This window comes from Sorex araneus, chromosome 2 (assembly GCF_027595985.1).
Source record: "Sorex araneus isolate mSorAra2 chromosome 2, mSorAra2.pri, whole genome shotgun sequence".
NCBI lineage: Eukaryota > Metazoa > Chordata > Mammalia > Eulipotyphla > Soricidae > Sorex > Sorex araneus.
Window position 1 is genome coordinate 332,137,170 of NC_073303.1, and position 15,936 is coordinate 332,153,105.

General features: G+C 43.1%; 1 protein-coding gene across 1 annotated transcript in view; it reads left to right on the plus strand.

Annotated features, from left to right (window-relative positions):
- The first annotated feature begins 675 nt into the window (after positions 1-675).
- The window catches only part of COLEC12 (collectin subfamily member 12), a 202,534-nt gene continuing 187,273 nt past the window's right edge, over positions 676-15,936 (plus strand). The window contains exon 1 of the mRNA XM_055126971.1: positions 676-804. Within this exon, the coding sequence (XP_054982946.1) occupies positions 798-804 (7 nt within the window). The 5' untranslated portion in view covers positions 676-797. The remainder of the gene's footprint in view (positions 805-15,936) is intronic.

The following is a 15,936-nucleotide window of genomic DNA, read 5'->3' on the forward strand; positions in this document are numbered from 1 at the left end:
GGCATGCGCCACTGTACTATCTCTCTGGCCCTTTGATGTCATCTCTATTGAAGAAAATTCCTTTACTTCTCTCGCCACCCGGCTCCGTTCACCAGTTGGTTTGTGTCTTAAAGCAATAAAACAAGGGGTCTGCTCAGGAGGTTTTCTTCAAGAAAAGCTAAACACGGCTGGCCACAGGATGGGCCGCAATGAAAGGAACTTAGCAAACCGCCCCGTCGGTCAGCCTCCTCTCCTCTCCGCTTCTACAGCGGTGCCCCCCCCGGCCACAGCTCCGCGGGGGGTGGCGGGGGTCTGGACTGTCTCCCGCACGGGTCGTCGCGCACGCACCGAGCCCTGATTCTGCAGGGGCAGCGTCGAACGGTCACTTCGAACTTAGCGTCAGGGAAGCGCGCTAGGATACCCGGCGCGCCCACCGGCGCACTTGTAACTGAGCCCGGGAAAGTGCCGGCCCGTTTCACGCTTAACCCCGCACACCCAGGGGCCCCGGGGATGGGGAGGGAGGGCGCAGAGACCTTCTCACCTCGCCGCCCTCGCGCCGCCGCCGGCCCCCGGGCTCTGCCATCGCGGCCCCCGCCACCCGCTCGCGCGCAGCCGAGGCCGCGGGCGGGGCGGGGGCGTGGGCGCGGCGGCCGGCGCGGCCCGCGGCCCAGGGGGAGGGGCGCTGCGGCGGCGCCTCCCGCCGGCGGCCCCGGGCCCAGAGCGCCGAGCGCCGAGCGCGGGCCGGCGGCTGCCATGGGCGCACAGTGAGTGGCTGCGCAGCGCGGACTTCCCCGGCGGCGCCGAGCTCCTCGGTCACCATGAAAGGTAGGGCTCGGGGGGAGACGCGGCCGAGGCGCATCCCTGCAGGACCTTCAGCGGAGAGGCGCGCGGGGGGACCCGAGCCGACGCTTGGGGCGCTCGGGGGCTCCGAGCTTGGGAACGGCCGGAGGACTGGAGGTTTGGGGTTTGGAAGCCCGCGAGGAGTCTCTGCTCCCCGTCGTGCCTCTGCCAAGTAGTTTGAAGCTCTAAGTCGTTGTTTACGGATTCCAGTTTCCAACTTTTTAATTGGAAAAGTATGTGGAGGAGAGTGGAGACATCATCTCCCCCACTTCCCCCCATTACCCCAATCCTTTTTCCCTCTTCTGCTGCGCTCCCTCGCACCCCGGGGCTCCCTTTTCTCTCGGTCTCTGTGATTTCCCGGCCGGAGATGCTGACGTGCGGCCGGCCGGGGGTTTTCTCCCGGACTGGGGATGTTCTGGGTGCGCGCTCCCCACATCTGGCCTTGATTAGGTGCCCGCGGAGTTCAGCTGGCTCGAGCCGCGCGTTTGGCATCTTTCTCCATCAATCCTTCGCCTGGAAAACAACTGCTCTGGCTTCCGCGTCCCCGGCGTGTACCTGCCTGCGGACTTGGTTTGCCCACGTGCGTCCGGTGGGTGACACCGACCGTTCCCGTTAATCGTTCCCCGGGCGGTGCCCCCTGCAGGCGGGTTGGTGGAAGTGCCCGACGTGCCCGGCTGCGAGAAGGGCTTCGCAGGGCAGTCCAGTTCAGCAGACGCCTGCGCTTGCCCAGCGGAGTGCTCCTTTCTTTGTGAGATAAATGATTACAGCTGAGGCGTCAAAGGGAGTGGGCCAGCGTGGTGGTGTTTGCACTAGACTCCGTTCCTGGTTTGGAACTCCAACAACACGTTTCAGCCTCCGCACACACGCTGGGCTTAAGCGAGGGATGTGGGTGCGGGAGCGCTCCCCTTTCACCCTCGACCAGGGTGCCGCTGATCACTGTGCAGAGGTGATCGCTTCGACTTGGCAAGCGTTGCTGTCCCAGGGACGCACGCAGGAGCTAACTTGTGACTCTGTCGGTGGGGGCTAAATGATCTTGAAGTCCTACTCTTTCGTGCTTCCGAGGCATTTTGTCTCCACATCAGGAGACCCTGGGAAGCGAGGGCACTGAGCGCCAGGTGAAAAAAGTCGCCCCTGTCCCCGCGCCTCCCACCCTGGGAAGAGAAACAAAAGTTCAACTCCGGCTGGAGAATTTCAAAACGGGGCGCTGTCTGCTGCTTCTTGCCCCATCTCGGGTTCTCTTCCCTCATTTACATGTTAGGCAACACACAGGAATGAAAGGATCCACTCCAGAGGAAAAAAAAAAGAGTCCACATGCCTAAAAGTTACTCCGTGGCTCGGTTACCATGATTTTATCCAGAATTAGATATCTTATTGCTAGCTATTGAGGATACTGGTTTGGGGGCTCTTGGAAAGCCAAGCCAGCAACTCGACCGCGCAGTTCCCACGTGGGTACCTCCGCTCTGAAAATCTTGTTATGCTTTCGACTGGGTATTGCTGTCTGGGTACTTTTCAATGCTAATTCAGACTTGTAACAGGAAAACACACCTAAACGTTCCAAACATTTTTGTGCTATTTGTGCACTGGGTTCTGGATCCACTTGTAGGTTTCTTGCAGAAGGTTCCTTGCTTACCCCTGTGACCCTACCTGAAAGATTTTACTGGACTTCTGCTCCATTTGGGGCCTGGGGACTGGGAACTGTGGGTTCTTGGGGACTTTGAAGGTCTCTTTTAAAATAAAATATTCTGGGGCTGGAGAGAGTACAGCGGGCAGGACACCTGCCTTGCTCGCTGCTAAGTTTCAGTTCCCAGCCGCCCATATGCTTCCTCAGCCCAGCCAGGAGTGACCCCTGAGCACAGAGCCAGGAGTAAGCCCTGAGCTCCACAGATATTACCTTAAAAACACACACAAAAAAACAAAGAGATGAAATGCAAGCATGAAAATTTGTAAGTCTGTAACTGTACCTCACAGTGATTCACTAATAAAAAGTTTTTAAAAAAAGAAGAAAATAAACAGAGAAATATTCTGCTTCTGTAAGACCTTTGCCAGCCGACTGTTACCATGTAATTTGCATTCATTTGTCTGGTGGGTGGGGTGGAAAGGAGAGGGGACAGTAATGAGGTTTTGGTACTTACTGAAGGGCAATCTGTACTGTAGCGTGTTCAGACACTGTCTCGGGCTATCTTAAGTCTGTGGAATAGGTGTGGAAACTGAGTCTAGGAGGAACTGGAACTGGGAATTGGAGGATAGACATCTCAAGACAGACTCTGCCAGTTCCTCGGTGTTACTTGGAGAACCCTAGCATATCAGATATGATAACCTCTGGCACAGCCTAGAAGAAAAGGGAATCTCAGACAAGCAGATAGCCAAGTTACCCGAGGTTAGTTTTGCAGCCAGGAAGGGGTGGAGCTAAGAAACTGAACACAAGTCTTCTGAGACTCAGTCAATGCAGATTCTAGCCAGAAAGGAAAGCCGCCTTTACCAAGTGGAATTGGTTTGACAGTTTGCCATAGGTATTCCACCCAGAGTTTTTGCTATTATACCCCATAGCTATTAACTCACAGTAACTCAGAAAGCTAGTGCCTTTGAGTCTCAACATGATAGAAGTCAAAGAGAAGCCTTGCAAATGCTCAAAAATTTGTGTTCATCAAAAATATTCTTTAAGTAAATGGGAAATTAGTGGACATCTTAGAAGTTGCAGAAGTTTATTTAGCCAGGCAAAATTTGGTTTCCGTAAGAGTCAGATGCCTTTTTCAGTTCCTGCTTGACTTTGTAGTTCTGATGTTTGTTTAAACCTTGGGCTTTGGACAGTAATCCAGGCTTCCCAGAGTGATTCCACCGCCACAGCGCCATCTATTTGGTGTGTTCAGCAAACCTCTATCTCTGCTTTATTTCCTCTATCCCTGGAGTCATGAGTACCAAAATAATGACATCATTATATATTTTCCAGAGGAACATTGCTTTCCCTATTGCTGCAATACTTAAAGTCTTCCAAACTGTTTCAAACATAAAGTTGGTTTTAATTTATTTCCAGCTTTATATTCAGTTAGCTGTACTGCACCATAAATCTCAATATTTTGAAAAACTGTTCCTTTTTTTTTAAGTGAAGGAATCTGACTTCTCTAGAGTTAGTGTCACTACTAAACCACATTTCTGGTTCTGAAATTGGAAATTTGGGTGAGTCTCCATCAAGCAGCACATGTTGACTAAGAGACAACTGAAAACCCCCAGGGGCACACTGAATCTGAGACCAAGTGACCAAGAGTCTTGGTCACTGTGATGGTTTAACACAGGGAGAAGGTTGTTGCCATCAAAACATAGGGGTTCAGTAACTTATTTCTGTGTTGTTATATACAAGCATTTCTGAAAGGCTGTTTGGCAATAATACTTCAAAAATGTGCTAGTAAGCAGTGCATATTTACTGCTTGTTGTTTTTCTGCACTCAAGATCTCCCTGTTCTCCTGGTGTTGCTTTAAGATTGTTTGTCCTTCACAGGGAGAAACAAACAAGTCTGGGAGGGTCAACTGCATTTCACATGAAGGAATCATGTTTTCTACAGGAAAAGGCAAACAAACTAAAGCCTTTTCCCCTTTCATGATGTGGAATTGGGCTGCCTTTCTTTTGGGAGGCAAATTTACAATCTAATTATACTTTGGACTTTTCATTAGTTTGGGGATTCTTAACATTCTTAGTCTGAGGTTCAATTATTGCTAAGTATAGATCTTTTCTGCGGTCTCCTGTGTACTTTTCCAAGACTGTTCCCTCCCCGCTCTGCCCGCCTTCACCTCCACTGATAATGGTGAGAGTGGCGAAGGTGTGCAGGTGAGAGCTCTCAAGCTTTGTCAGAACTCAGCGTCTAATTTCCTAAATGAATGCTTTGTCTCATTAAAATATTTCAAAACATCTGATGAAGCCCTTGCCAAAGGAAGCTAAAAGGCTCCTGGAAGCATTAGTTTCCAAAGGGCAGACTAGATATTTAAATGTTGTGATGGAAAAGGCCTTGGGTAACCCTTTCACAGGGGTGGAGGTGCAGAGAGCCTGGCACCCACTTCTCTCCTTGGTGGGGAGAGCGGGAGGAGCCCCAGGATAGTCAGCTGTACCTGACTTCTGCTAGTATGTGGGGAGTTTGGGTCCCTATTGCTTTGGAGCTGGCTGGTGGGTCAGATTGAAAAGAACCAGCAGCCGAATCTGAGTGTGGAGATGGCATTTTTGTTCTCTGTGAAGAGCATCTCCCCTCCATTAGGGACTTGGCTCTGCCAGGTTGGCACCTATACCCTTTCTTCCTCTCTGAGGGCAAAAGTTCACTCAGCTGTCATTGGCCTTGAGACTGGCACAGTATCACGTAGGAAGATAGATGCCAGGGTCGAAGTGGAGCTGTACTTAAGATCACAACTTCTTCCAGATAACTTATGGGCCACTCACTGTCCCCACTTGTTCTTTTTATTTTAATAATAATGAACATTTACTAGATACTTGAAGACATGATAAGTCATCTTATCTCCTCATTTTACAGATAAGAGAACTTAAGTTTACAGAGGATGAGTTACATTTCTGAGGGCATTCAGTTAGACATGAGGAAATTGTGGTGTCCAAACTCTGGCAGTCTGACAGAACACACGTGTCACACTCCCTCTTTGCTTTACCCTAATAATTCACTCAATGAATAATCTTTTAAAAGCACCTACTGTGTAGCACGGAGTGAACAGAATAAATGGGGTCCTTACAATCTGGTCTGAGATTTAAAATAGTCTGGTCTTAAAGTTCTGAAGAATTTGATATGATTTTCAGCTAGCAACTGAAGGAGACTCTTCAGTCTGGAACTCTTGTAAAGGTGACGCTGATGCCAGGGTTCTTGATGTGTGCATCTCCTCAAAAGCGTTGTAAGCGTTACAGGGATAGTGAATGCTGAAGAGCCTTTTATTATTGCTGTCAACTTGGAATAAAAGCCCCTGTACCAATCTTGCTGACGGTTTTCCCATGATAAAATAAAACTTTGTCAGATGTTCCATTTTTAAGAACTGACTCTAACCACTGATAGATGCAATATGCTTTAATTTATTTGTGGTGCTGGTGGTAGGGGATTGGGACCATACCTGGAAATGTTCAAGAGCTACTCCTGGCTATGTGCTTAGGGTGTCATGTCTGGTGGTGCATGGACTGCAGTGCCATGGATCAAGTCAGGGTGGACCATGTGTAAGGCCACATAGCTTACTCTCTTTACTATCTCTCAGCCCCCAAATATATTGTAAACAATAGCTTTATAAAATGGTTCTTAATACAAAATTTTTATTCCTTACTGCTAATAACAATTTTATTCCTTACTTCTAACTACAGAAAGCATCCAAAAATTGGGAGAAGTATCTTTCAATCAAGCAGTGATTTGATTTTAGTTAAGTCAATGATATTTGAAGATACAGTACATTGAAATGGTCTTGCCAAATGATTGCCTCAGGGACATTTGTAATTACATAGAATTGAATACCTACATATGAATACCAAATTAAGATTTCCAAGAGATCGTAGGAGTTCTCTTACCCCCCAAATTTATCATGAATCAATACTGTTGCCCTGGTGACCCCAATCTCTGGTAGGGTAAACTTCTGAAGTTCTGGTGGCGTGACTTTTACTGACATTTCTCCATTTCTCAGGAATGGGAGACCTAGAGAATTCTAACTTAAATATGGAACTCTTGAAAAATTCTGCTAACCAGAGAGTGTATTTTGGGAAAGGTAAATGCCTTTGTAGATTGAAAAAAACAACACAGTATTATTTTTAAAAAAAGAAATGTGCTATTAAACAGGAGACATTTAAAATGAAATATTAAAATGGACTTAGATATATTAATTATAATTCCCTTAATATTCTTGAATGACTTGGGCTTATAATTCAATACTATATGATAATTACATGAGGTTGTATTGGACATCTGCTATTCTGGGTAAAAAACTAATTTGTCAGTGATTCTGTGGAAGAAACCAAACTTAATGAGGCCTCAATCACTTAATTGTGATATAAAACTGTTAGGAAGCTAACTTATGCTTATACTGGGATTAATTCTCCAAAGATAAACTAGTTCAACTTTATAGTTGATTAAATATACTTTCAAATATGGCCATTTCATAATATGCAGTGATAAATAGTAATCCCAGGAGTTGAACCTGTGATTTTAGTGTGATGACAAAGAATGTGGGGTATTAAAATGAGAGGGCGTAATAATTGAACCTAAGTAGACTTATTTTTTTTTCTTTTTGGGTCACACAGAGGTTATTCCTGGCTCATGCACTCAGGAATTACTCCTGGCGGTGCTCAGGGGACCATATGGGATGCTGGGAATTGAACCTGGGTTGGCCACAGTTAAGGCAAACGCCCTACCTGCTGTGCTATCGCTCCAACCCCCTAAGTAGACTTGTTTTGAGAGTTACAAGTTAGTATAGATTAGTAGGTTAGAATGGTGTCTAGCACTTAATGAGAACTTAAGACATTTTTCTGAGTAGACTACTCTATGTTACTTCCTCCCACCAGTAATGCAGTCACCAGTTGAGAACCACTTATGTTACAGTAATCAAGTGATATAGTTAAAGTCATGAAGGTAAAAGTTCAGTTTTGAAATGAAAGTAATTTTCCAATTACTGGTGTATTCACAGCTGACCTGAGAACTAGAAGGGAGCCGTGCTCTCCATGGAGTGTTAGTGTTGGCTGAGCTCCAGCTTCCAGCTCTTGTTACTGCCATTATTGTAACATAGTCAAAAGTCAGCTCTTCCCGAAATGTAGGAACCACATTTATTGTGAAGCTTATAGTTATAGTGAAAGGGTAACATTTTCTCATTAGTTATCATGGTGACATAAAATGGGTAAATAGTTTTTAATTCACCTAGAAGCACTAATTTCAGGGGTCCTCTATTCTTTGAGTGCCTATGGATGATAACATAACATTTTAAAATATTTGTATCTCAGATTTACTGTGCACTTTTATCCAGCAAGGATGTGACATCAATAAGTTAAAATCTAAAGCTAACTTGCCTCTAGTTAACTTTTAAGACAGATGTATGTGTGTGGATTTTTTTCTATAGAGCATCGTGGCTATTTCCTATGGTGATAATTTTCCATTAATCTGTCATATTTCTGTTTCGTTTATTTATAATTGGGTCACCAGGTCCTAACTAGCTTTTATTTATATTTATATAGCTTGTTATTTGAATATATTCAATATTTAGCCTCTGTCTGCAAGGAGCTTACAGTTTGCAAGGAGGGAGTCTGATTGGCTGGTACTTGGGATTTGAGGGAGAAGGTAGGAGGTGTCCTCTTTGAGTTTGTGACAAATGCTGCTAGAGGACCCAAGAGGAGAGGACAATGTGTCTAAAGACGGAGTATGTTTATTTGGAGGGGAGATGTGAATTATTCATTAACTTGAATTGTATTCCAGATGTTAGATCACATCACACAGCTCTCGGCATCTGTGGGGGATTGGTTCCAGGACCCCTATCAGTTTCTCAAGTCTTAAATAAAATGTGATTTGCATATAATCTTCACATACACCCCCATAATCTCTGAATCATCTCTAGGTTTCTCACAATCCTAAATACAATATAAATGCAATGCAATATAAATAGGGTTTTTTTATGATTTTGCTTTAAAAAAAGAAAGAAATGTCTAGACCAATTTGATCCAGATGAAACCATCATAGGACTCTTAGCACCATATTTGTATTTGATTGTGGCTGGTTGACTACAGGTAGAATTCGGATATGGGGAACCAACTCTGCTCTAACAGGATGAAGTACTTAAAGAGAAAAATGGTGCATCAGAGCATCCCTGAAATCTTCAGGCACAGACATTTTTAGATGAGAGAAAATTGAATTCAGTTTTCTCAAACTTTGTCTGCTTACATTAATTAGCTTACATTAATTAGCCCATCATTTATGAATTATATTGCTTTGAATTATAGTATGTGAATTATATTATTTTGCTTTGGCATTAGTTGTTTGAATAATCCAAACATGACAATTTTTAAAGATAAGAAGATGTAGCTATTTCATTGATTAGTTAATTTGAACCAAGATCATTTTGTGTGTGTTTTCAGAGACAGAGGAATTAGCTAGGTTCATTGTAAAATCTGAGACAGAGACCCAAGTCTTCATCCAGACTCTCTTATTATTAACATGACTACATGAATGTCCCTTTTGGAGGAAAGGAAAGCACATCTGCCCCCTGGAGTTAGCCACTGATAAAGGAGAGGTGGCCACAGTTTGGAGTAATATGATATTAACTTTTCTTCTATTTTAAGCTAAGGTTGGTTTCTGGGGAAATTTTTGTTTAGCCTTATTTACCAATTTTGGGGTAGAGCTAATAAAAATTCTTTTTAATTTTGTTGGGCTGTAAAGGAAAAAAGAAATAGGAAAAAATTATTTCTCTTTGTCCTGGAAGTAGGTAGCTTTAAGCATGAGAAATACAAATGTCTGGGAGGCAATCCCAATGAGAAAGCCACAGTTAAAGAAATCATTGCTGAAAAGTTCCCAGAGCTCGAACAGGCAGATGTTCAGATCCTAGGAGCCAGAAGGGTGCCAGCTAGAAGGGACCCTAATAAAAAGACTCCAAGATATATCATAGTCAGAATGATGGATGCCATGGATAGGGATACAATACTGCAAGCAGCAAGGTCAAAAAAAGAAATCACATACAAGGGAGCACCCCTTAGATTCACAGTAGACTTATCATAGGAAACCCTCCAAGCCAGAAGACAATGGTGGGATATAGTGAAAAAACTCAATGAAATGAACGCCTCACCAAGAATACTTTATCCAGCTAAGCTCTCACTGAAACTCGAAGGAACCATACACAATTTCATGGATAACCAACAACTAAGGAACTTCATAGACTCAAAACCAACCTTAAAAGAAGGACTAACAGGGCTTTTGTAAGACAAGGAAAAACCCTACAAGAACAACAAACCCCACAGAAAAATGACACAAAATCCCATGACAATAGTCTCTTTCAATGTCAATGGCCTAAATGCACCAATTAAAAGTTGGCAAAATGGATTCGGAAACAAAACCCAACATTCTGCTGCCTACAAGAAACACACCTGAACAGTCAGAGCAAACACAGACTCAAAGTCAAAGGATGGAAAACAATCCTGCAAGCAAACAACTCCCTCAAAAAAGCTGGGGTGCGGCGCACCTTCCGCCCAGAGATGAACCAAGAGCCGCGGCACGAGAAGCAGAGCCTCCCGCCTACTGACTGTGATCCTGAGGTCTCCTAACCCATTTTGGCACCAGAGCAGATTCTTGCAGCCATGCATTTTGACTGTGAACTGAACTATAACCTCGTGAGCCCGGGGAGGGATTTTTTCCCCTCTCCACCCCATTTTTCTGAGCGAAAATGGCGGCAGCGGCAGCAGCCACGCGGTGAGAGCCACCCTCTAAGACCCCTCCACCAGGAGGTAGGACTTTCTTTAGTGACGTAGCCTGTAGGTGATCCTGGGAGGGGAGGTGTTCCCGGCGCGCCTTCCGCCCAGAGATGAACCAAGAGCCGCGGCACGAGAAGCAGAGCCTCCCGCCTACTGACTGTGATCCTGAGGTCTCCTAACCCATTTTGGCACCAGAGCAGATTCTTGCAGCCATCCATTTTGAATGTGAACTGAGCTAAAATATTAGAAACCCAAAACCGCGCGGCCGCGATAGACTCAAAGTCTTCACTTTTACCAAAGAAGAGAAATTATTAGATGACGCTTATTCAGCAGGCCTGATTGTTGGGGGAAATTTCCAATCAACAATAGTGAGTTCTGTATGGAAATATGAAATGTACTCAATATATAGAGAGAATAATGGGAATATCATCAGCTACTAAGATGGGGGGTGGGGTGGGAGGGGGGTGTATTGGGGTTATTGGTGGTGGAACGGGTGCACTGGTGAAGGGATGGTGGTTTAATCAGTATTTGACTGTGACTTAAACCTGAAAGCTTTGTATTTTTTTTTCTTGTTTTCACGGTGGTTCAATAAAATATTTCTTTAAAAAAAAAAAAGCTGGGGTGGCCATAGTAGTATCCGACAACATAGATTTCAGGTTGAAAAAGATTAGAAGGGACAGCGAGAATCACTTCCTATTTATCAAGGGATATGTACAATAGGAAGAAATCACACTCTTAAACGTATACGCACCTAATGAGCGACCAGCTAAATACTTAAAACAAGTCCTAACAGACTTTAAGGAGGACATTGCTAGCAACACAATAGTAGTCGGAGACTTCAACACCGCCTTATCACCTCTGGATATATCGACAAGAATAAAACTCACCAAGGAAATACTGACAATGAAGGAAAAAATAGAAGAGGGAGACCTAATAGACCTATACAGGGCTTTACACCCCAAAAAGAAAGAATACACATTCTTTTCCAGTGCACATGGAACATTTTCCAAAATAGACCATGTACTGGGCCACAAAACAAACCTCAATAGAATAGGAAAAATAGAAATTGTATCAATTACCTCCTCAGACCAAGATGCGCTGAAGATAGAAGCTAACCACACACAGACGCAGAGAATCAAAGCAAACACCTGGAAATTAAACAGTTCAGTGTTGAACAGTGAGTGGGTCAGGAAGGAAATCAAGGAAGAAATCAAGAGATACCTCGAAACAAATGAAAATTAAGACACAAGCTACCAAAACCTATGGGACACAGCTAAAGCTGTGTTAAGGGGAAAATTTATAGCTCTGCATGCATTTCTTAGGAAGGAAGAAAGGGCCTACACAGATAGCTTGACTTCACAGCTCAAGGCCTTAGAAAAGACCAGAAAAAAGGAACGCAAACCAGAGCAAAGGAAGGAAATAATAAAAATTAGAGCAGAAATTAATGACATGGAAACCCAGAAAACAACCCGAAAGGTCAATGAAACCAAGAGCTGGTTCTTTGAGAAAATAAACAAGACTGATAAACCGCTATCAAGACTCACAAAGAAAGAGAGAGAGAAAACCCTAATAAACTGAATCAGGAATGAAAAGGGGAACATCACAACAGAAACCAATGAAATTCAAAAGATTATCAGAGACTACTTTGAAAGTCTATATGCCACGAAACAAGAGAACCTAAAAGAAATGGATGAATTCCTTGACTCCTACAATATCCCAGGACTGAACCAAGAAGACTTGGAATACCTGAATAGACCCATTAATATTAAGGAAATTGAAACTGTAATCAAAAGTCTCCCCCAAAACAAAAGCCCAGGTCCAGATGGATTCACTGGCGAATTCTTCCAAACATTTAAAGAAGACTTGTTGCCAATTCTCCTCAAGCTTTTCCAGGAAATTGAAAAAACAGGAACTCTCCCAAATAGTTTCTATGAAGCACATATATCCCTAATACCAAAAGCAAACAAAGACACCTCTAAGAAAGAAAATTATAGACCAATATCCCTGATGAACACCAATGCGAAGATCCTCAACAAAATATTAGCAAATAGGATCCAACAACTCATCAAAAAGATCATACACCATGACCAAGTGGGATTCATCCCGGGGATGCAAGGATGGTTTAACATTCGGAAAATAATCAACATAATCCATTATATCAACAAAAGTAAAGATAAAAACCATATGATCATATCAGTAGATGCAGAGAAAGCATTTGACAAGATACAGCACCCGTTTATGATGAAAACTCTTGCCAAAATGGGTATAGAAGGGACTTTCCTCAAGATAGTCAAAGCCATCTACCACGAACCTATGGCAAGCATTATCATCAAGGGGGAAAAACTAAGGGCCTTTCCTCTAAGATCAAGGACAAGACAAGGATGCCCACTCTCACCACTTCTCTTCAGTATAGTCCTGGAAGTACTTGCGATAGCTGTTAGACAAGAAAAAGATATCAAGGGCATCCAGATAGGGAAGGAAGAAATCAAACTCTCACTATTTGCAGAGATATGATACTATATCTAGAGAAGCCTAAATCCTTTACTACTTAGATACAATAGACTTGTACAGTAAAGTTGCAGGCTATAAAATTAATACCCCAAAATCCATGACCTTCCTATATGCAAACAATGAGACAGAGGAAAGGAACATGAAAAAAGCAATCCCATTCACAACTGTGCCCCAGAAAATCAAATACCTCGGAATCAGCTTAACTAAGGAAGTAAAAGACCTCTACAAAGAAAACTACAAGACACTACTCCATGAAATAAAAGAGGACTTGAGGAAATGAAAACATATCCCTTGCTCATGGTTAGGGAGAATCAACATTGTCAAAATGGCAATACTTCCCAAAACACTGTAAAATTCAACACAATCCCTATAAGGATACCCATGACATTCTTCAAAGAAATGGAACAACAAATGCCCACGGATTGCTAAAACAATTCTTGGGAAAAAGATGATGGGAGGCATCACCCTCCCAACCTCAACTTTACTGTAAAGTGGTAATAATCAAAACAGCATGGTACTGGAACAAAGGCAGAGCCTCAGACGAATGGAACAGGGTGGAATATCCCTACAAACAACCCCAAATGTATGATCATCTAATCTTTGATAAGGGAGCAAGAGATGTGAAGTGGAGCAAGGAAAGCCTCTTTAACAAATGGTGCTGGCACAACTGGACAACCACATGCAAAAGAATGGGCTTAGATCTCGACCTGACACCATGCACAAAAATCAGATCAAAATGGATTAAGGACCTCAACATCAGACCACAAACCATAAGGTACATTGAAGACAAGGTTGGCAAAACCCTCCATGATATTGAAGCTAACGGTTTCTTCAAAGATGACATGCAACTGACCAACCAAGAGGAAACAGAGATCAACAAATGGGACTACATTAAACTAAGAAGCTTCTGCACCGCAAAAGATACAGTGACCAGAATACAAAGATAGTCTACAGAATGGGAAAGGATATTCACCCAATACCCATCCAATAAGGGGTTGATATCAAGGGTATATAAGGCACTGATTGAACTCTACAAGAAAACATCCAACCCCATCAGAAAATGGGGTGAAGAAATGAACAGAAACTTTCCCAATGAAGAAATACAAATGGCCAAAAGGCACATGAAAAAGTGCTCTATATCACTAATCATCAGGGAGATGCAGATCAAAACAACTATGAGATACCACCTCACACCACAGAGACTGGCACACATCCAAAAGAACAAAAGCAACCACTGTTGGAGAGGATGTGGGGAGAAAGGGACCCTTCTACACTGCTGGTGGGAATGCTGACTGGTTCAGCCCTTCTGGAAAACAATATGGACGCTTCTCAGAAAATTAGAAATTGAATTCCCATTTGACCCAGCAATACCACTCCTGGGAATATACCCTGAAGAAGCAAAAAAGTATAGTCGAAATGACATCTGAACTTACATGTTCATCGCAGCACTGTTTACAATAGCCAGAATCTGGAAAAAACCTGAGTGCCGGAGAACAGATGACTGGTTAAAGAAACTCTGGTACATCTATACAATGGAATACTATGCAGCTGTTAGAAAAAATGAAGTCATGAACTTTGCATATAAGTGGATCAACATGGAAAGTATCATGCTAAGTGAAATGAGTCAGAAAGAGAGAGACAGACATAGAAAGATTGCAATCACATGTGGAATATAAAATAACAGAATAGGAGACTAATGTCCAAGAATAGTAGAAATATATACCACTAGGTTGGCTCCATGGCTTGGAAGTTGGTCTCACATGCTGGGGGAAAAGGCTGCTTAGATAGAGAAGGGAACACCAAGTAAAATGTGGTTGGAGATCCCGCCCGGGAAGGGAGATGTGCGCTGAAAGTAGACTAGAGACTGAACACAATGGCCACTCAATACCCGTATTGCAAACCACAACACCCAATTGGAGAGAGAGAGATCAAAAGGGAGTACCCTGCCACAGAGGCAGGGTGGGGTGGGGGGAGATGGGATGGGGTATACTGGGTTTATTGGTGATGGAGAATGGGCACTGGTGGAGGGATGTGTTTGTGAACATTGTATGAGGGAAAAACAAGTTCTAACATATGTGAATGTGTATCTGCACCCTCATGGTTATTCACTAATTAAAGAATAAAAAAGAATTCAATGGTGAGAAAGATATATATATATATACATATGTATATGTATGTATATATACATATGTATATATATGTATATATATACATATGTACATATGTATATATACCAACAGTATCATAAGCTCAAATGAAAGTGTATGATTATTATGTGAAATTATAAAAGCTGACCAAAAAAGCATGAACTGCAAAATTAAAAGAACACAAAAAGGAGAAAAAAAAGAAATACAAATGTCAGACATATGTCTTTATAAATTTAACTTAAAACAAAAAGCAACCTTGGAGAGAATGAAACTTTTAGTTGAAAACTTAATGGAGTGGATATACTTGTTGAACTGTGATGCACAGCTGAAATTTAGGGTTAATTCAAGGTTACCTAATATCTGTCATCAATTTTTACAGTCCCAAATACATTGAGACAAATATTCAGTAACAGATAAGCATGTCGGTGTCAACTGGTTGTCAACCAAATTGAACCCACATCATACATTGCTCTGTGACTAAATTAAACCTCCCTACTATTACCCTCCCCTGAATTCTCACTTTGGATAGTGACTTTATATCTTTTGAAACAGTGGTCTCTATGCAGACCTAAAGCTGTTCTGTATTTTATAGACATTCAGATCCTGTGGTATTTATTTTGTACTTCAAAGCTTCTATCACCACCTCTGCCCAGATACTCACAAAACCTTCCTGTTATTAAGTTCCTAGTATGTGTTGAGTGTTTTCCATTTATCAGTTCACTTTGCCCTTCCAACAGTCTGTAAGATAGGAATTAATAAGCCCCATCTTATCTGACATTGAGAGGCAGACAGGGTTTATACTCCAGTGCATTGGTAAAGTGCAAAACTTGTCTTGAATTACAAGGCTCTTGGGAAGGGGCTTCCCAAGTGGTGCTCAGGAGGCCTGGAGACCCCACCTGTGATTCTCAGCCAACCAGGCAGGTTTGGTGTGAGGGACTGAAGATGTAGTGCTCAGCTTCTGCTGTGCCGGGGATTGCCTAGGTCATCCCCATGGTGCTTGTGGGCCTCGGGGTTGCATATGATGGTGCTTGCTGGGGACCATGTAGTGCTGGGATCA